We start from the raw sequence: 20608 nt of genomic DNA on the forward strand, positions 1-20608 counted from the left end.
TCCCCCAGGACAAAGAGCCCGGTGCAGAGCCGGCGCGGGATGGCAGGGGTGGTCCCGTGGCTGTCGGCTGCTGTGATGGTGCCGGAGAGACCCCAAAAGTGCCACCGGCCACGGCTTTGGGGGGCTCCAGCCGTGAGGGGAGGCTGCGGCGTGCACCCCGCTTTGGCTGGCACTGTGTGCGCTGTTCCTAAGCAACATCTAATAATAATAATAATAAAAAGAAAGGCTTCTGGAGACACAACTGTGCTACATTCAAGCAGGGGTAATTGCAAGGCAAAGCACGAGCTCTGACTCTCCGAACCCTTTTCACTCGCAGAGCAAAGGATGCGTCGTCCTGCCAGGAGCAACTGGATGAGTTTCGGAAGCTGGTCGGGGCCGTGAGGAAGTGGCTGAAGGAGAGCGAAGGCAAAATGCCGCCCGCTGAGACCTCCCTGGGCACCCAGGAGCTGCACAAGTGCAGGCAGCAGATCCAGGTGGGCAGCGGGAGCCGGAACCAGACTGGAAAAGTTGGCAGCTGGTGTGGAAACACTGGAACGTGGAATAAATCCCAGGAAGCAGAGCCCTGGGAGGTGTTTTATGGTCTCGGGAATTGTGGGCTCCCCTGTGCTCCCTACCAGGCTCCAGCCCGCGGTGTCTGTGCATCCAGTGGTCCCTGGCTTGTGGAGAAGGGAGCGGTGTGAAGGTCCTCCTGGGCGCTGCCTGCTTTCCCTTCCCTCCCCTGCCTGCTCAGGGCGGGGGTTTGGGAGTGGGAGACCCGAGGACACTCGTTTTCGCTGAGTGTTTCCCCTTGCTAGACGTGGAAGGCAGCCTCCCATCATCTGAGCCCCCGCTCCTCTCCACCACCGTGGTGCTTTATCTCAGCCAAGGGTTTGACTCAGAGGCAGAGCAGCGTCTGCCGAGCCACCCCCGGCCCTCGCACCCCACGGCACGCCGCCGGGCTCTGCCAAAAGCTGCGGGGACCGGGCTCGCGTGAGGCTGGGTTGTGTCGAGAGGAGGAGGGAGAAGAAGGTTTCCAGCGACAGACCTGCTCGTTAGGAAAGAGCTTTTTTGCTCTTTGATTCCCCCAACCAAAATAAACGTACAGACACCCACTTTCCCGGCGCAGTCTGCTCGCTGCGTGCCGGTGCGTCCTTTGCGAGTTCCCTGGGCGCCGGGTCCCGGTGCCACCGAGTCACCGCAGAGGTGACGGGCGAGGAAGGAGGGCTCTGCGGCAGGGCAAGCGCAGCCACCCATCCCAGCCTTTGCTTTTGACCAGGATCTGCTGGAGGAGTGGAAGGGGAAGGGGGCCCAGGTGGAGGAGATCGGCCGCAGAGGGACCCTCCTGGAGAACCTGATCGTGGAGATTACGGCCCCCGACACCCCGTCCAAGGCAGGTGAGTCGCAGCCCGGCTCTCCCCAGGATCCTCCTTCCTCGGCACCCTGTTTGCTCTCGCTGCTGCATCTTCTCTGAGCCTGCCTTAAGCAAAAAAATGAGGTTATTTCCCCCTTTCAACAAACTTCACAGGGCCCGTGGTGGTCCGAGTATCGTGGGGCTCAGCCCCATGGTCGCATTGCTGCCGCTTCTTGTTTTGATGCATCAGCCAAGTGCTTGGAGCCCACCAGCTTGGCTTAATTGGCTGTAGTGTGACGAGCACCGAGTTACCCTGGCCGTGGGCCCAGCGTGGGGACGCGTCTCGCTGCTCGGAGGGAGCATGGGAGCTTCAGGCTGCCACAGCGCGGGGGTCCGGGCTCTCAGCCCCACAGGGAGCTCATGGAGGCAGCTCCTGCTTTCTCCTGGGGACTGGAGTGGTTTAATTAAACTCCAGCATTTGGGTTTCGTATCTGGACGAAACTGAAGACTGCGATATTCAGATGTGATTTACTAGCCTCCTTTTTGGCTTCGAGTCTGCGAGGGAATGAGATTATGTCTGGTTCATTTGGAAACCAGCTAGAAGATGTCTTCCAGCTCGTGAGAACAAGCCCCTGGACTCTCGTTGCTGATGGGCATTTACGGGAATGCGCAGTCTGAATGTGTTTGTTCGGGTTGACGTGAGGAGCAGTTCAGTGGGAAACCTCCAAGAGAAGTGGGGAGACACTTGTGGGTGACCCACGTGGTGACCCACGTGGGGGGACTGAAGCCGCCACCCCTCGCATCCATGAAAGCTTTAAAATGCGAGGGCAGAAAGGGAGAGACTTACCTGATGACGCTGCTGCTGAATCCCCCTTTGGCTGTGAGCGTAGCTGGGATATCTGGTGTCCAAGGAGGGGACGCCGACGTGTTCCATGCAGAGCCTCTTGGCCAAGAGAGCACGTCTGTGCACCAGGGTGACTGTAAGCACCTTCATCCCATGAGAAAAGGAGAATATGGAGGAGTTAATCTCTTCAGGGGAGTTAATCTCTTCAGGGAAGGCATTCAGCAATCTCACTTGATATTATAATTCACAAAATCACGTGGAGGGTAGCAGCTTCCCAGGGGTGCCGGTGGCCCCAGGGTTATGGTCCACGCAGGAGCCAGGTCCTGGTCTCTGGGCGATGCTGGGAGAGGTGCCCGGCTCCAGGCAGCTTCAGCTCTGCTGCTTCTGGTCCAGCGAGGCAGGAGCAGCTCCAGGAACGCGAGGGGTGCGGGTGCATCGGGAGGAGGAGAAAGAAACGGGCACCAAATCCGATGAATGCCGATCGCTGGGCGCCGAGGGGTTCGTCAGCGCCGGGCGGGGGGGCCCGCGGAGACGCTGTGTCTGTGCTTGGTGGCCGGTGTGGTCCGTGTCGTGGAGGGCCTTCCGTCGCTTGCTGTCCGCATTCCTAACGTGTCTGTCTTGTCCCTCTGTCTGTCTCCGTCCCCTCTGCCCAGGTGCCGCGCTGCCCGCGCCGGGAGGGTCGGTCGGCAGCGTGAACGGATACCACACGTGCAAAGGTGAGCTCGCTGTCACCGCTGCGCCGGCACGCGCGTGCCGAGGCCGCCTCGCCGTCTCCCTGTCCGTTTTTGTCGGTGCGTTCCCACCCGTGAGGGTGTAAACCCCGACGTGACACCGTCAGCGTCCCGGCGCGAGCGAAATGAGCCCGCAAATGGGCTGGCGAGCTCTGAGCCGCGCTGCGCCGGAGCCTCGGGACGGGCGGGCGGTGGTGGAGGGGGTAGGGCAGGCTGAAGGACACCCCGTCGGGTGGTGTTCAGAGCTGAGAAATGGGAGATCGTTTGAAGGCCTGCAGTTAAATTTATTGGTTCTAAGGGATTAGAACGCCATCCAGCCCTTCAGTTTGAAGAGCAATTTTAATGAATGCCCGTTATCTGTTAGTTCCCTGGTTTAACGAGATAATAAGTGCATAAAAGTGCCTTTATGTTTTGGTGTCAAATTATTGAAGCTGTATCAGCAGCGACGTTGTGAAGGGGGGGGCTCAGCTTGCATCAGCCTCGCGAACACGAAGGCGTTTGCTTTGTTTGCAAACTGTCCACATGCGTACGCGGTGCGACGGGAAGGGCCGCTGGGGCGTGAGGGGTGAGGATAACCCGACATCGCTCTGCGGACAGACGGACGGCGGCGTGGCCGCTCGCTCCTCCTGCTTGGCCAGCGCTGGCTGCCCGGGGCGAGATGGGTACCCGCCAGTCCAGGTTAAGAGGAGCGATGGCGGGCAGTGGTCCTCACCTCGGGCTGCTTTTTGGAAACAGATCTGACCGAGATCCAGTGCGATGTGTCGGACGTGACCCAGCAGTACCGGGGCCTCGGCGCGGCGCTGCGGGAACGCCAGCAGCAGCTCTCGGCGATGCTGGAGGCGATGCAAGAAGTGCAGGAGGAGGCGAGCTCGATGCTGAAGTGGCTGGAGTCGAAGGAACGAACGCTGTCAGAGCTGGATGCCTCCTCCTCGCCCACCAAGACAGAGACGATGAGAGCCCAGGCTGAGCACAACAAGGTAAATTCTCTTCAGAGCATAAAAACGGGGATCTGAGCATCTCCTCCCAAAGGTCCTCGGAGATGGGCTTTATTGCAGCAGGACTGGGATTAACAGCAAGGATCTGCCCAGGGTTCAAGCAGGGCTTTGCCCAGGGCTCGCAGGCGGGTTCAGGGAGCAGGAGCCCCGCGCTGTGCTCGGCCGCTTTGCTTTTAGACCTGTTGCTTTCAGGCGTTTGGCTCGGGGGAAGGCGCTTATCTGCGGCTCATGTTGCTGGGTCACTCCAGCTCCTCCTGGAAAGCAGTTCCCAGCCTGGCCTTGCTCTTGGAGCCAAGTTAGCTCATGATATTGCTAATAAAATGAAGTGATTTCATTAAAGAGCAAAGAACAGATATTGTCCAGCTCCAGCTTGTAGCTGCTGCTTCGTTCCTGCTCGGTGATTTCATTCTTCATCTGAAGAAGTTCAAATGATTATTTTCCAGGCATTTCTGGCTGAATTGGAACAGAATTCAGGGAAGATCCAGAAGGTAAAGGAAGCACTTTCTGGCTTGCTGGAGAAATATCCAGATTCTCCGGAAGCAGCAAACTGGAAGAAGATGCAGGAAGACCTGAGTAAGTGCCTGAAGCACTTAGTGAGGCAGATTCTGTCTTGAAAGATCACGTTAGAAGCGGTGCAGGAGTGGAGGGCGACTCCAAAGTCACAGCAGAGCAGAGTCACTTCCAATTAAAATTCAGTAAATAGCAAACTTATCTCCAAGCTGTCTGGTGCGCAAGGTGTTCCTGAGATGAGCTCTGTCATGAGTAATGAAATCTCAGTGGTGGATGTATATTTTAAAGACTGGCCTCCCTAAATTACTTCTTTAAGAAAAAAGAAAATAAAACCAAGGGAGAAAAAAAAAGCATGAGCGACATGGGTTGATTATTTTGATTAAAAGTTTTACTGCTTGATATAAAATTCTAGTCATCAGTAAGGCTATCGTAGGTAATGAACTGTTGACTAAACAAGACTATGTATTTAAAAAGAAGCCCAGAGATTCTCTTCTTTGAAATAGCAGGAACGCTTTTATGGAGTTCTCCATCCCGGAGATCTGCATGTGCTCTGTGAGGACTGGCGCACATGAGAGTATCCTCATTTATCGAGCCAGGGATGTGAGATGGCTCACCCAAGGTCAGACCAGCTCGTGGCCGTAGTGACTAGAGTGCAGAAATCCTGCTTGCAAGGTTTTTTTTTTTCTAGGAGCTTCAAGACCACGTAGACCACGTAGCCATTAGAAGTGGATAACAGCTTTTTAGACGGAGAGTGAATAGAGCCACACTAGTTTTATTGAAAAGCTGAGGAGATTCCATAGAGTCATAGAATAGAACCATAGAATCATTAAGGTTGGAGAAGACCTCTAAGATCACCAAGTCCAACCGTCACCCCAACACCATCATACCTGCTAAACCGTGTCCTGAAAATGGATGTGGTTTCCCGTCGGGGGAACCACAGGGAGGGTGAAAAACCTTCTTGACGGAGGGGTGGGCTGGCTGGGAGCACAACCACCACCGCCAACACAGCCGGTGCTTCAGATTGCAGGTGGGAAAGAGCCAGCCAGGCGACGGCCGAGCGGCAGCAGAAGCTGGAGGAGTCGGTGAACCAGCTGGCCAGCTTCCAGGCTGCCGAAGCCCAGCTGCGCCCGTGGCTGATGGAGAAGGAGCTGATGATGAGCGTGCTGGGACCCCTCTCCATCGACCCGAACATGCTGAACGCGCAGAAGCAGCAGGTCCAGGTGAGCCGGGAGCTGCGTGCGCATCTGCACGGTGGGTTCAGGGCAAGAGGGGAGGGTGTCTCATCTAGCCTGTGAAGTGGAAGATTGCACTCGGAGTTATTTGTCTCGCTCTGCCGTGCAGCGAGTGCTGGGAGACCTCGTGGCTCCTCTCCCAAGTCCTCCAAACCCCGCTGAGCACAGACGAGTGTGAATAACTTGAAACGGGTGCAGTGCTCGAGCTCTCTTCCCCGCACTGGATTGACTCATCGGTGAATCACTTGGCCCCTCTCGGAGGGTGAAATTGCTTTAAACAAGACCTGTGCTGATGCTCTGCAGGACTTGCCAATGCTGCCCTTTCCGTACCTCCTGCTTCCAAATCCTAACATGTCCGTAACCGGCCACATCAGAAAATAAAATGCCCCAGTTAACGTAACTAGATTTCCCTCTCATCTAACTGGTTTATGTTACGTTACACAGCAGCAGGACAAATAGGAGAGAGAGCAAAGTGCTGGAGTCGCAGACCCCTCCCAGCTTTTGAAGTTGCAAGGTCACAGTAAATCCAGGTCCTCCCAGCCCAGGGCTTGTTGCTTCTGATTCCATGGGCTGGATAAAGCCCCTGGAGGTCTGGTTTGTTTTGACTGTGTGTACTCGGAGCTGTCACTTTTATGCAAACATTTTCATGTTATTTCTGTTCCAGTTTATGCTGAAGGAATTTGAAGCTCGCAGACAACAGCACGAGCAGCTCAACCAGGCAGCTCAGAGCATCTTGACTGGCCCTGGAGATGTTTCTCCATCCACGAACCAGGTGCGGGAAGAGCTCCAAGGGGTTAATCAGAAATGGTCCGAGCTAACGGAACGCCTCAACTCGCGCTCCAGCCAAATTGACCAAGCCATAGTGAAGAGCACCCAGTACCAGGAGCTCCTCCAGGGCCTCTCCGAGAAGGTGAAGGCAGTTGGACAGCGCCTGAGCAGCCAGTCTGCCGTCAGCACGCAGCCCGATGCCGTGAAACAGCAGCTGGAGGAAACCAGTGAGATCCGCTCGGACCTGGAGCAGCTGGAAGAGGAGATCGCAGAGGCTCAGACCCTCTGCGATGATCTCTCTGTCCTGATCGGGGAACAGTATCTCAAAGATGAGTTGAGGAAACGTCTGGAGACGGTGGCGCTCCCTCTCAAAGGGCTGGAAGACCTGGCAGGTGAGACAGCACGGAGGAGTCACTCAAGAGATGCTGGGATGTCAAAATCCACCCCTGCTTTTTGCCAAAGGGCTCTCCCATCACTGGGTTTCAAGGGGAAGCACCATTTATCATTTTTTAGGGTGCTTCATGGGTGTTTTATGTGGAGCTAAGCACAGGAGAGTTCACACTCCGGACATACCTGAGCCTGGAGAGTGAGCAGTTTAGTCCCACTGATGGGGCTCTTCAGCAAGCCTACCTGACGTGTGCCGTGCTTTGGGGGAAAAACACCAGTTCCGAAATTCAGAATGGGCCATGGAGAAGACCCAGTGGCCACGCTCTGATCTTGGGATGCCTCTTCTGGTTTTAAGAGGTTGCACTTAGAGACTAGTCAGGAGAACTGAGACCTACTGCGTTATCGTTACCTATTACTACTTCAGAAATTTATGAATCAGTGAGCAAAAAGGCTAGTGATGCAATGGAAAACTCCTTCCTGTTAATCAAAACACAGTTGGTGCATCTGAGATAATTTTAAATAATTGCACTTTGCTTATTTGATTTCAGCTTAATTGTCGCGTTCTAATCTTATTTCCATTTCAGCCGACCGGATGAACCGACTGCAGACTGCGCTTGCAAGTTCCCAGCAGTTCCAGCATATGTTTGATGAACTCAGGACCTGGCTAGATGACAAACTGTGCCAGCAAGCTCAGAGCCAACCTATTTCTGCCACACTGGAGAGGCTACAGAGCCAAATTCAGGAACAAGAAGAGTTCCAGAAGAGCCTCAACCAACACAGTGGCTCCTACGAGATGATTGTAGCCGAGGGAGAATCTTTGCTGCTTTCTGTCCAGCCTGGGGAGGAGAAGACCACTCTGCAAAACCAGTTGGTCAGCCTCAAAACACACTGGGAAGAGCTCAGCAAACAGGCTGCTGATAGACACTCTAAGCTCAAGGACTGTTTGCAGAAAGCTCAGAAGTACCAACGCCACATGGAGGACCTCCTCCCTTGGGTGGAGGACTGCAAGGCAAAGATGTCGGAGCTGGAAGTAACTCTGGATCCGGTGCAGCTGGAGGCGACTCTGCTGAGATCAAAGGCTATGCTGAGTGACGTGGAGAAGCGTCGCTCCTTGCTGGAGATGCTGAACAGTGCCGCCGACATCCTGATTGACGCTTCTCAAACCGATGAGGACGACATTCGGGATGAGAAGGCTGGGATCAATCAGAAGATGGATGCCATCACAGAAGAGCTGCAAGCCAAGACAGGCTCCATCGAAGAGATGTCACAGAGGCTCAAGGAGTTTCAAGAGAGCTTCAAGAACATTGAGAAGAAGCTGGAAGGGGCGAAACACCAACTGGAGATCTATGATGCACTAGGGCCGCAAGCCTGCAGCAACAAGAATTTGGAGAAGCTCAGGGCCCAGCAGGAGGTGCTGCAGGCCCTGGAGCCGCAAGTGGATTATCTGAAAAACTTCACCCAAGGTCTGGTAGAAGATGCCCCAGATGGGTCCGACTGTTCCCAGCTCTTGAGCCAAGCTGAGGTGGCTCAGCAGGACTTCAAAGCTGTGAAGCAGAAAGTAAATGACTGCTGTATGCTCATGGAAAGCAAGCTTGAGGGGATCGGCCAGTTCAATAGTCGGGTCAGGGAGATGTTCTCTCAACTGGCCGATCTCGACGATGAGCTAGACAGCATGGGCCCCATCGGGAGAGACTCTGACAGCCTTCAGTCCCAAGCGGAGGACGTTCGCACATTCCTGGGCAAACTCCACAGGCTGAAGTCTGACATCGAAGCTTCTGAAAGTGAATGCAAGAAGATGCTGGAGGACGAAGGGAGCCCTGATTTACTAGGACTGAAACGTGAATTGGAGTCACTGAGCAAACAGTGCAGCAAACTCACGGAGAGAGGCAAGAACCGTCAGGAGCAGGTAGAAACGACCCTGTCTCGTGTCGAGGACTTTTACAGCAGGCTGAAGGAGCTGACCCACATGACAACGGCGGCGGAGGAGAACGAGGCGTTGCAGTGGGTGGTGGGAACTGAGGTGGAAACCATCAACCAGCAGCTGGCAGACTTCAAGGTAAGTCTTTTGGCCATGAAGTTTCTTAAGTTGTTGGTGGTGTTTGAAGGTCTGTCTAGTTGTGGTCTTTTGCGTAGGACCCCTGGTCTTCAAGCTATCGCGGCTTCGTTGTTTGATGCTATAATGTTAGCATTTTTGGTGTAGTAAAATACCCTTGCTCTGGAGAATGTAAGATCAACGGCTGGACTTGATAGTCTGCGGTGAAAAGGTGCAGAAAGATTTTATGATTGGGAGGAAAAAACTTTTTCCCTGTTCTCCTTGTAATGTGTAATGTTGGCGTGCCGGTACCTCGTGGGTTTGTAGAGGTGGTTGGCATTTATGGGGGAGGGATGGATGTTTTGGGGCTTTTAAGTTGGCTTCATCTGAGAGTCTAGTCCAGATCAGATCATCCTGTAGGTCCTTCTACCTGGTCTACCATTCCTGCTTGTTGTTCACTTCATCTGGGACATCCGTAAGTCCGTTTTTGGGGTCCTTGGGTACAAATAAAGCCAGAGATTAGCTGTGGGATGAGGTACACACCCAGGGAATAAAACCAAGGCGAAGTTTTGCCGTGGGCTGTTCATGTTTCCAGCAAAGAGCTGCTAGGGACCATTGAGGCTTGCGTGAAATGCTGAGAGAGGGATGAGTTGGAGTGTGCTTGATATTTTTTTACACAGTATTATGGTGTTGGGTCACGCTGTTACACTACATTAATTATATTAATACTGGTTAGAAATTCTCTTGCTGTGAAACTTCTATTACTGGTGTGCTCGGTAGCTGATGATTGGGCTGATTTACATCTGACTGCTCGTTTCCTGGTGTTCATGGGGGCTGGGAGGGGGAGGCATGCTTACAGCCATTTACTTTTCATCTCGTGGCTAATTGATCCCGTTCCACCACATAACAGCTCTGTGAAACCTTCACCAGGACGAGGTATTTCTGTTTTGGGGGTTACCTATCCAGAAAAAGAGCTTGGAAGTGTTACGGGGTAAACTCAAACTCATCGGATCGCGTTGCTGTGAACTCTTGTGTTGGGCAGTCTTTTGCGTCGAGCTTGTATTGATGGGAAGGATTTAACTTCATCATTAAACACTGCGCAGTCGCTTGGAACAAATACATCCAAAAAGGAGTTTCTAGTCCTTAAAAACAGTGAAACTTTCCTGCCGAGCAAGGGATTGTTCCTGGCTGAGCAGCTCTCATTAGGAACGATGACGAAACCCAGTGTCGGTGCAGATTGCTTGGTTGACCGGGCTGGCGAGCAGGGCTGGCAGGCGCAGCTCAACCCGTCGCAGCGCTTGCGAATGGTCTGCAGCTCGGTGACCTTGAGGATGGCCCTTTAAGACAGCGGTGTCCTGGGCTGCTCGAGCCCAGGGTGCTTGGAGGGGTGACGTGTCCTCACCAGGAGTCATTCGTGTCCTCACCAGGAGTCGTTCGTGTCCTCACCAGGAGTTGTTCGTGTCCTCACCAGGAGTCATTCGTTGGCCGTCGAGGCCACACGGTGCAGTTGGGGTCTTCGTTCACGGAAAGCTTAGTGGGAAAAGTGAAAGTTGCGGCAGCGATGATGGGGTTTTGCTGTGTGGTGGCTGAGAATAAAGTGGGGGAGATGCGAGAAGGGTGGATGGAGCAATCGCGGTTACGCAGCGGCATTCCTCCCGGGCACGGTTCATCCAGAGAGCAAGCGGTTTTTTGCACAAATCATAAATGTTGCAGAGCAGACTTTTGCAAAGCCTCATCTTGTTGTTCTCTCCAAGGGGAAATGCGATCCCAGATGCGTGGAAGGGCATCGCAGCGTCCAGGCAGGGACCGTCTGTACGCCGTACGCGGAGGAGGGAGAGCGGTGGAGAAGCCTGGCTTGGGCTCTGGGAGAAGTGGGGAGCACAGGGGGGCTTTTTTCGGTTGCCACAGGCTTTTATTGCTCAGCGCCCAAGACAATGTCACAACGGTCTCCCTTCCTGGATGGCGAACACGACGCAGGCGCCGTGCGGCGGGGGGACCCGAGGCTGCTCCCCGGGGCGGCGTGGGGACGGTGCAGCTGAGCGTGGGGAGGAGGACACGGGGGTGGCTGGGGCTCTCCAGGAGCGGACGCGGTCCGTCTGTCCAGAAGGCTCAAACGCAGGCGGATATTATGTCTTAAGGCATTAATTTTAACGAACATCTGTGTAAATGAGATGCAAATTAGGCATGGCCCCAGGGCTCCAGGCAAGTTGCCAATGCAGCCCGGACAAAGGTGGGCACTTCTGGACTCATTGTGTCCAGAATTTAATAAAGAAGATGTATTGAAGGCTCTGACGGCAGCCGTGGGCAGATGACTGTTGAAGAAGCTCATACTTGAAGCTTCCTATATATATTTTTCTTTTCTTGCCTGCAAACACCTCTCAAACTTGCCCCGAAAGGCCACAAGCCCTTAACTTTTGGAGAACTGCCACCCGTGCGTCCCCTCTCTCCTCCCCGGCCCCTTTCCCGGGTGGCAGAGGGACTGATCCTGGCTGCGGGAGGGCTGAGCCCTCTCCCGCGGGAAGGGCTGCTCCTGCCCGGGTTTCTCGGAGGCGGGGGGCTGGGAAGCAGCTGCCGGATCTTGCTCGGGGGGAGGCTTTGTTTGCAGGAGGTGTTGCGGTTCAGCGAGCGGGTGCGACGGTGGGGATGGCTGCACCGAGGGGCTGAGCCAGCGCCGGGTCCCCCGGCCATCGGGACAGACCCGGCCTTCGGGAGGTGGGGGAAAACGGGGCAGGGACCGGTTCGGAGCACCGCGTTGTTGGAGGATTGTAAGAAACCCATCTGGAAGAGACGTGAAAGGGTCAGCTAGTTCAGCCCCTAGTTTTGTGGTGAGATCAAGTGCAGCTGAAAGTGGTTTGGAGCCTGTGCTTATATGGCCATCCTGATGGATGGCTTCAGATTCAGCTACGCTCCAGGAGAGACAGCGAGGCTTTAGCTCATGTTGAGCTGTCAGAGCGAAAGAACCTCAGCTTTAACTCCTGGTTTCCAGCAGAAGTTTAACCCAAGCTCCTGTCTTTCCCTCGCTGCCTCTCTGAGGAGCCCCTTTCTTGTCTAAAAGGGTATGAAAAGTTGGAAGAATCTTTCGGCGCCGTGTCTCCACGAGCATCACACGGCGGAGTGATGACCCACAGAGGTCCCTTCCAACCCCCAACATTCTGTGCTTCTGTGAGCCGGGCTGTGCGGCGCAGGGGACAAGCGACAGCCACCAGCCATTGCTCCTCGTAGGAGCTCTCGAGCTGGGACATTTCTTCCCCCTCCGCTCTCGCTGCTGTCAGCTCAGGTTTCTCAAAGCTTGCACTAAGATTAAATTTTAATGACTGGAATCAAATGAGCAACAGTTGAAATGTTACTAAACATAACAGCTACGTTGATGCGGTTTAACAAAGAGCAGAATTCCTGCGGGAAGCGATTGCCCAGGTACGGATGAGAGATGAAGGGTCACGCGGAGATGGAGGGGTTTCCTCCATCGCGTGCTCTCCAGCATCAGCAGCCCCTGAGCTAGAAGACCCCCGAGGTACAACCCTTCCTCCCAAAGACTGGGGAAGTAATGCTGTGCTTGGGGTAAGGCTTGTGCCACCGGCGCGAGGGGCTGGTCTGCCCTTAGACACCCGAGAAGCAGAGGTGAGGTCTGCTGGTTTGGAGCGGTGGTGCCAGGAGGACCCAGGCACGGGCTCATCCCGTCTGGCCGAAGAGCATCCGTCAGCCGGGGCGGCGGAGAGCTGGTGGGATCCAGTTCTGGGGTGGTTTTTGGGCATCTGTGCTGGGGCAGCTTGGCCTCCTGGCTAAGCGAGCTCGAGCCCTGTTCTTGTTTACTTCATCTTTTATACGGTGGCTTTTGAACTCGGATTTCAAAGCCTGGCTGGCACTTAGCGTTGGCAGTTCCCACCTGGGACCCTCTTTGATTCACCGTGCTGTTGTTGAACAAACTCTGAACGTTGCCGCGTTTCGCCTACAAAGCGGAGCGTAACGCCCAGCCCTGGGTTGAAGGTGCTCGCAGAGGGTTTGGGGCTGGCTGCAAGACGGAGCGATGCTCGGGACTGGAAGATGCCGCTGCCTCCCCGGTCGTATCATGCCAGCGCCGGCTTGGTTTTCTGGGGCCATTTTCCTCGCCGTGATGACGATGAGAGCAGGAACGGGGCAGCCTGCCTTCCTTCCGAGCTGTGCCCAACGGCCAGGAGAGATTTCTGCCAGAGTCTGGAGAGCTTCACCCAAACCGAAACCCAGGGAAAAAATCCGAACTTGACACAACCAAACAGGCACCATCAGGTTCAGATTGGGGAAGACACGCGGCGATGCCTCTGCGTGCGGCTGGAGCTCCGTCGACCTGCCGGCCCCCTCCCGATGCCGCGCCGGTGGCCCCCGCCATCGCCGCAGCTGCGCTTGGCCCCGCGTCTGCTGCCGGCGCTGGGGCACGGCGCAGGAATGCCGGCGAGCCGGGACCTGCCGCAGCTGGCACACGCCGCGCCGCTTATCCGGGATCTCGCCTCCGAGTGTTGATTAAACCCCACCCTTACCCCAGCCGGAGAGAAGGGGGGGAGCAGGAGGGGGTCTGCCGCGGGGAGCAAGGGACCTGCCGCAGCCCACCCTGCCGGGCGACGGCTTTGCCGGGGCAGGTTTTGGGGAGCGGAGGGAGGAGGTGGGATTTTGGGCTCCTGCCTCTCCTCCTGCTGCGGATTTGTGGGGCGGTGGTTTGGAGCCGGAGTTGCCCGGTGCAGTGAGCTCGGGCGATGCTCCTTCGCGCCAGGACGGGTTTTGTGCCGGAGGATGGAGGGAGGGAGGGAGAATCCCTAGTCAGCAAGAACTGAGGCCGCACTCCCGTTTTATTTTAGAGCAGGTCAGGTCGTCCGGGGCCCGCGGAGCCCTCGCGCCTCCAGCCCCCTCTTTACTTCAATAAAAAAAGAAAAGCAAGGAAACAGGAAAGAAATCCCAGGAGGGGGTGATGCAGCGAGTGAGTAAAGCCCTGAACAGCGTTAGGCATCTCGCCATTCCGATGCCGCGCTGTCTGGTCCCGCGCCGGGTCCTCCCCGCTTCACCAGCGGCAAAAGCAGCAATTACCCAGCGCTGGTCGGGAGCCGGGCGCGCTGCCGTGCCCTCCCCGCTGCCGTCCCCCGTCGCGGTGGGAGGACGCCGGCTTGCTTCGGCGCTCTGTTTATGACTCTCTTAATTCCCCCAACCTTTCAGACCGGGGAGCTGACTCAACGGTGTTATCAGAAACGCCGCTGTTGCTAATTACTGTTTGCCGCGTGCCCGGTGCCGCTGGGTTTCTCCCTGGTGCTGCCCGCAGCTCTTCGGGACGGGGCTGCCAGTGGCATCGCATCCCCCCCGGGAGCTGTTCTCGTCACACGGGGCATCGGTGGCAGGGAGAGACGTGGGGTGGGGACTTGGCTGCCCAGTGCCGTGCGGTGTTTCGCGGCGTTTTTTTGCAGGAGGACCGAAACGGGTGGGTTCTTCCCAGTTTATCCCATTTACACGCTCCTCAGCGGGGAATGAGCACGGTCCCCGACTGCGCAAGCGACGTTTTGTGCTCTTCCTTTGTAAGACGCGTGCGTGATGCTCCTAAGGATCTTTTCCAACCTTCTGTGATCCTGTGATTCCGTCTCCGGGACGTCTCTGCTCCTGAGGATGGGCAGAGGAAAACCGGCATCCCGTCCCGGGATCGATCGCAGGGCTGACCCACGGAGCGGGCACGGGTCCGTGTGCCAGTGAGGGGAGGTGTTTACACCAGAGCGTTTGCACTCGAAGCCGTGACTTCACTATCAGACGTCTGTGGGCCTCTGGAGAGGCATTTTGGTCACTCCGCACCCGATCGTGTAGCCGGAGACCCCGCAGCTGGGGGGGCATCGCCAGCGGGGCTGCAGGGGCGGGTGGGACAGGGGAGGTGGGTTTCTGGGGTGGGATGGGGTGGGGAAGGGACGCTCTGCCACTTGCTGTGCCCCAGCCCGGCCGAGGGTATTTTTAACCCTTCCGTGCCCCCGGAGGAATGCGTGCGGCTCCCGACAGTCGCCCAGTTGGGAGCAGCTGGGTGGGACTGGGAGCGGGGACGGGCTGCACCACGGTGTCTTCTCGTTGAACGCTTTCCAGACCTACTTAAAGTATCTCTGGCTAGTATTTTCAGCATCAGCAACACACGCAAAAATGCCTCCTCTCTGACAGCTGTTAAGCTGCCTTAAAGGCACCATCTCCCCTCGCTGGAGAAGAGGATGATGAAGGGCGGGTGGTAGGCGCGGGCTGTGCCGGGTGCTGGGGCTGTCACCGACCCTGGCTGGGCCGAGCGGAGCTGCAGAGCCTTGGTGGGTTTGGTGCTGTAAATAAACCCGTTCGCACCAGAGGCACTTGAGCGCGAGGGGTTCCTGCAGCCTCCTCGTGCCTTGGAAATAAATTTTGTCACAGAGGGAAGAGCAAATGTGGCCCTGGAGCTCGAACTCCCTGGAGGGAGCGTTGCCGGCGTGCTTGTCAGCGAGCCATGGGTGGGTTTTGACCTTGACTTGTCAGCGGGCAGGCAGGGAGGCACGGGCACTGCCCTGACCCCCAGCAAGCCCGGAACGGAGCGAATTGAGCCGGGACCTGCTGAGACTGACCAAATCATCACAAGGCTTTTTTTTTGAATTTTTAGATTTTATCTTTTCTTGACCATAAAACAATTAGGCTGTGATCACTGGGGACCTTAGAAATGCCTCTAAATATCTGCAGGGTGGGGGTCAGGAGGACGGGGCCAGGCTCTTTCCAGTGGTGCCCAGCGACAGGACAAGGGGCAATGGGCACAAACTGAAGCAGAGGAAGCTCCAGCTGAACCCGAGGAAGAACTTCTTCACTCTGAGGGTGACAGAGCCCTGGCCCAGGCTGCCCAGAGGGGCTGTGGAGTCTCCTTCTCTGGAGATATTCCAGCCCCGCCTGGACGCAGCGCTGTGCAGCCTGCTCTGGGTGACCCTGCTTGGGCAGGGGGTTGGGCTGGGGGACCCACAGAGGGCCCTGCCAACCCCTGCCAGGCTGGGATTCTGTGATTCTGGGATCAAGTGGTCCCTTTCGGGAACCGGCTCGGGTCGCTGCTCCAAAGCCACCCGCTTGCAGATGCTGTGGTGGCCCTGCTGGCTCTCGGCGGGGGGAGATGGCCGTAGGAACGTCCCCTCGCAGGAGCGCTCGTTAGCGGGCGGTGCTGACACTTCGCAGTGTTTCCAGGAGATGCTAAAAATACCGGCTTTGCATAAGACCGGGAGAGCTGCGGATCCGAGGGAGGAGGAGGTGGGAAGCTTTTGTTTGCAAGGACTGAGCAGAGGAGGGAGAGGAGCCCGATCCCGGCGGGACGTGGCCGTGGCAGGGGGGATCGGTGGGGAAGCGCGTGGTGGAGCCAACCCAGGACTTTTCCCGCGGTGTCCCGGCGAGTCACCGTTTGCGACCGTGGCCACGGGGTCTGGGAGCAGACGGGGACTTCTCTGGGGAAGGGCTCAGCCTTGGGTTAGTCACCAAGGACAATCGCCAATTCTTCTACCGAAGGAGTGGTTTAAAATGTCTCCCATCCAGAGGATTCTCTGGATGATAACGCACTTACCTCACTTCCTAAAGAGCCTCCAGAGCAGTTTATTCATCACCCCCTCCCTCGGCTCTCCCTGCTCTCCCCCATCACTCTGACACCGCGTGAGGAGCCGTGTCCGCCGTGTCCCGTTCCCCGGGGTTGGGCGGTGGGGTGGCAGCACCCTGCCCGTGGGTGCTGGGGTGCTGGCAGCGTGGGGCGGGACGGCTGGAGAGCCTGGGGTGCTTCAGCCACCCTCACGCAGCACCGGAGCAAAGCCTGCCCGTCGTGGAGGGGAATTTGCAGGAAAACCAGGCAGCTGGGGGCAAAAATGGGCATTTCGGGGGGTTCCACCGTGGTGCCCAGCCACGCTCCCAGTGATGAGGACCCTGGCCCATGGCTCTACCCTGCGCTCGCGGTCCCAGCCCGGGTGACTCTCGGGTTGTTTCGGGGTGCTCTGTGCCCACAGGCGGGGTCCCAGGGGAGCCCCAGGCTCGGCAGCGACCGAGCGCCGGGTGCCAGGGTGCGGGGCTGTGCCTGAGCGCTGCTGTAACGCGAGGGCTCCAGGCTGCGTTCGGGAGAATTATTTATACCAGCGTCTATATTTCCTATATTATATATAGGAAAATATATAGGAAAGCGCTACGGTGCAGCTCCTGCACCCTTGGCGAAATAAAATAAATTTAAAAATGCAGTGCTCACTGCATCTGCACATCCAAATTGCAGAATGTTTCTCCGGGAGTTTGGTTTTTAACCGCTTTCTAAAACTTTTCCGGTGGAGGTGCAGACCCCCATGGAGCCAGGCCGGGTTCCCCCCCCCCCCCAGCCCTGCGAGGGGATGGGGGAGCGCCCAGCCTGGCGCGGTGGGGTGGGATGAGCCCTGGTGCTCTTGCCTGGAACGGGCTGGGAGCTCGCAGCTTGCCCACGCGGCGCCGAAATGGCAATTGCAAAGATTTGGCAAAAGGAGCGAGTTTAGGAGAGCAACAGCGCTGAGAGGGAGATAAAGAAATCCCGCAGACCTGCTGACAAATGCAGCAAAGGCTTTAAAAAAACCCATGAATCCTCCAGTAAAAATCCCAGCAAAACCTAAAAAGCGGTTTCCAAGGCAGGTTTTGGGTGTGCATGAGTTGGCTTTGTGCTTTGATCGCGGTGCCTGAGGGAGGCCAAAAGCCGCCCCGCGTCCCTTCGTCGGGGTTCATCCCCTCTGCCTCGCTTGGACGTGGTGCCACGTCCCTGCCACCGTCAGCTTGGTGACCCTCGTGGAGTTGGGGGGGACACGGTGACCCCCGTGGAGTTGGATATGGGGGACAGAGTCAGCTAAACCTGTTGGGACAAAGCTTGTGGTGCAAAGGCAGGAGCTTTCCCACACCCACCCTCGGCCGGGCTGGGCGAGCGGGCGCTGCACTGCCCAGGGCAGGAGGGCACCGAGGGGAAGACTGAAGAAGCTTTGAGGACCAAGAAGGCCCTTGGTTGTACCCTGGGCTCGTTAGCGACGTGTCCATCAGAGATCTTGAGCTGTCTCCGGGCTCTCTTGCTTGTCACATAGTGCAGGTCCCTCATTTCCAGCTGCCGAGATGCGTTAAAGGAAAGCTAAAAATATATTGGTTTCCAAAGACCGCTTTCCCATGTAAACAGTGGCGGCGGCGGCGGGCGGGATGTAACGCGGTCGTAAACAGGGTGACATCACCCCGTGACGGGGAAGGCACGCGACCCCGTGTGCCGGGGCCGGTGGCCATATGAGGAAAGCTTGAAACCTGCGGCTCCGGGAGACAAATGGCGATGCTCCTGCTTGGAGCAGGGAAAGCCTCTGGGGGGTTTTAGCCGAGGGTCTTTACCCGCAGGACGTGGCCGTTGGGTGGGCTGGGGTGGCTCTGGGGCACGAGTGGGTCCGCGCTGGGTGAAAGCCCTCGGTAGAGCTCTTGGTCTTCTCCCCGTGGCGGGCTGGCTGCCAGAGCATGGGCATCCCGGAGTGTGGGCATCCCAGAGTGTGGGCATGCCGGAGCACAGGCATGCCGGAGCACGGGCATCCTGGAGCATGAGCATCCCAGAGTGTGGGCATCCTGGAGCATGGCCATCCCGGAGCATGGGCATCCCAGAGCACGGGTGTCCTGGAGCACGGCCATCCCGGAGCACGGGCATCCCGGAGCACGGGCATCCCAGCACCGGAGCGCATCGTCCGCAGCCACGAACGCCAACTTGGGTTTGGCCAAAACGTGCTGGTACCAGGGCAGGTGAGAGCAGGTTTGGTGGCTGAACAGAAGCCGAAGGAGAGGTCCTGGTGGTCTGCTCGGCCCACCGCTGCTGCGGGTCCAGCGAGCTGCGCAGCGAGCAGCCACGCTCCCCTGAGCTCCGGCGCTGCGGCTCTGAGGCTCTCTCAGCCGTTTCTTTCCGTCCTGGCACTTGCCGCTGGCCAGAGACACCCGAAAGGACAAGAACTGAGACAGGATCTTCGCACCCTGCCCCGTCCTTCCCTCGCACCAACGTGAAGCCCCAGCAGAGCCCTGACCTTGCAGTTCCCAGCACCCGTCGGCTTCTGTCCCCGTCGCCGGGGTGGCACTTGGTGGCTTCAAGCCAAGTGACCTGTGACTCGGGGACCCTGCGAGAGCTCCGGCTCGGAGGTTTTTAATTGGCTTTAGTACTTGCTGAATATTTCCCTGATGGTTTTAGAGACGGGGGGTGGGGGGGATGTGTTGGAGGAAGACTTGGCTTGCTTGTGGCACGTGACGTGGTGAGGAAATGGGAAAAGAATTTCTGGCTGTGAAACGGCAGCTCCACGTCGAGAATCGTTCCTTCTTCGAAGTGGAACAAAAAGCCTCCGCGCCCCAGCCCGGATGCCTGGGATTCCTGGCGGAGGGGCCCCGGAGCGGTAACGGTCCTGCTCGCGCTCCGCCAGCTCCCAGCCGAGGCGGTGGCTTTGCCGGGGCGCTGGCACGGCGCGGCCGTCCTCCGCTTGTTGTTTCAGCTGCGCTGGATTAAGAACCCGGCCCCAGAGCTGGTGCGTCCCCCGCCAGGGATCGAAACTGGGGCTTTGGGACGCTCTTGCGGTGTTGGCAGCTGGGGCCGGAGCAGGCTGCAGGGCCAGCCCTGAGCGTCCGTCTGTCCGTCTGGGAGAGCGCGGGGGGACGAGGAGGGACAGTCATGGCTGGGCAAAGGGGCTGGGGGGGCTGCTCATCCCCCCTTCCCAGTTCCCCGCTCCCTCCCCACCTCCCGCTCCTTTCCTCGGTGGTGTTTAAGGATGGAAATGGAGTTTCCAAAGACGTCCCGGCGTGTGGCCAGCCCCGCCGAGCGCTTGGGGCCGTTTAACGGGCGTTTCTCCCCCGCAGCCCTGCACCCTCTTCCCCAAAACGTCCGTTCCCGTCTCTCCGAAGGGGAACGCGGTTGGTGCCAGGGCACGCAGGGACGAAGGGTGCGAGGCCTTGGGGACGGGGAAGCTGGGCTCCCACCACAGCCATGCCACGACCTTGGCCCAGCCCTGGCGTTTTCAGGGACAGGAGGCACCTGCAGCGCGTCCCCCCCAAAAAATCAGACTTTTCATCTCCTCCTTGGCTTCAGCCTCTCGGCTGCGGCATGGCCACGGCTGGGCAGGAAGGCTTCTGGGGCAGCTGTGGCACGGCCAAGCGCCAACCAGGGTCACCATCTCCCGGCACCGGCACTACCGGGGCGCGCAGCTCGCCCTTTTCTGCGTGAAGCACCTGCCTGGCCCCTCGTATTTTTATCCCGCTGCCGGAATCCGTCCCCGAAGCAGCAGGCAGGGCGGCTGGCAGGGCGGGCTGTTGCTTGGAGATGCGTGGAGGCTGCTTCCAGCCCTCCTGTTTTCTCTCTTTTCCCAAGTCTGTGACTCCCCGCAGCATCGCTTCGCCGCCGCGATTCACGCGCTGGGGCTGCCTCCCCCCAGCCCCGCGGCTTCTGCCCCCAACCTTCCCCATCTCCCCAAAGCCGAGGGGTCGGGGGGCAGAAAAGGCGGTGACGGAGGAGGGGAGCGGGGTGCTGACCCGGAGCCGGGGCTGCAAATATTGATGTTTTTTTGGGAGCTGGGGGCCGCGGCGTGCGGGGGGAAGTTGCGGGGGGGGGTTTTGGCAGAGCGGTTGGGGAGCGCTGGCGGAGCGATGCGGCTTCGGCGAAGGCAAAAATGACACTTTGGGGGTTTTGGGGTGGGTTGTGGGGGTTTTTTTTGGTGATTCAATAATTCGGTTCTTTGTGCAGGGGTGGGCGTGAGGAGGCCCGGGGGGGGTGGAACCAGCCCCCCCCCCCCCCCCCCCCCCCCCCCCCGCATCG

At 57.7% G+C, this 20608-nt stretch overlaps 1 protein-coding gene across 22 annotated transcripts in view; it reads left to right on the forward strand.

Annotated features, from left to right (window-relative positions):
• MACF1 (microtubule actin crosslinking factor 1) overlaps positions 1-20608 on the forward strand; it is a 156918-nt gene that overhangs the window by 92952 nt on the left and 43358 nt on the right. For all 22 annotated transcript variants that reach the window (XM_075438203.1, XM_075438205.1, XM_075438210.1 and 19 more), the window contains 8 exons: positions 317-473; positions 1256-1373; positions 2828-2890; positions 3641-3882; positions 4344-4473; positions 5431-5630; positions 6307-6802; positions 7382-8853. In XM_075438203.1, coding sequence (XP_075294318.1) covers positions 317-473; positions 1256-1373; positions 2828-2890; positions 3641-3882; positions 4344-4473; positions 5431-5630; positions 6307-6802; positions 7382-8853 — 2878 coding nt within the window. The remainder of the gene's footprint in view (positions 1-316; positions 474-1255; positions 1374-2827; positions 2891-3640; positions 3883-4343; positions 4474-5430; positions 5631-6306; positions 6803-7381; positions 8854-20608) is intronic.

This window comes from Opisthocomus hoazin, chromosome 17 (genome assembly GCF_030867145.1).
Source record: "Opisthocomus hoazin isolate bOpiHoa1 chromosome 17, bOpiHoa1.hap1, whole genome shotgun sequence".
In the NCBI taxonomy this organism is placed as follows: Eukaryota; Metazoa; Chordata; class Aves; order Opisthocomiformes; family Opisthocomidae; genus Opisthocomus; species Opisthocomus hoazin.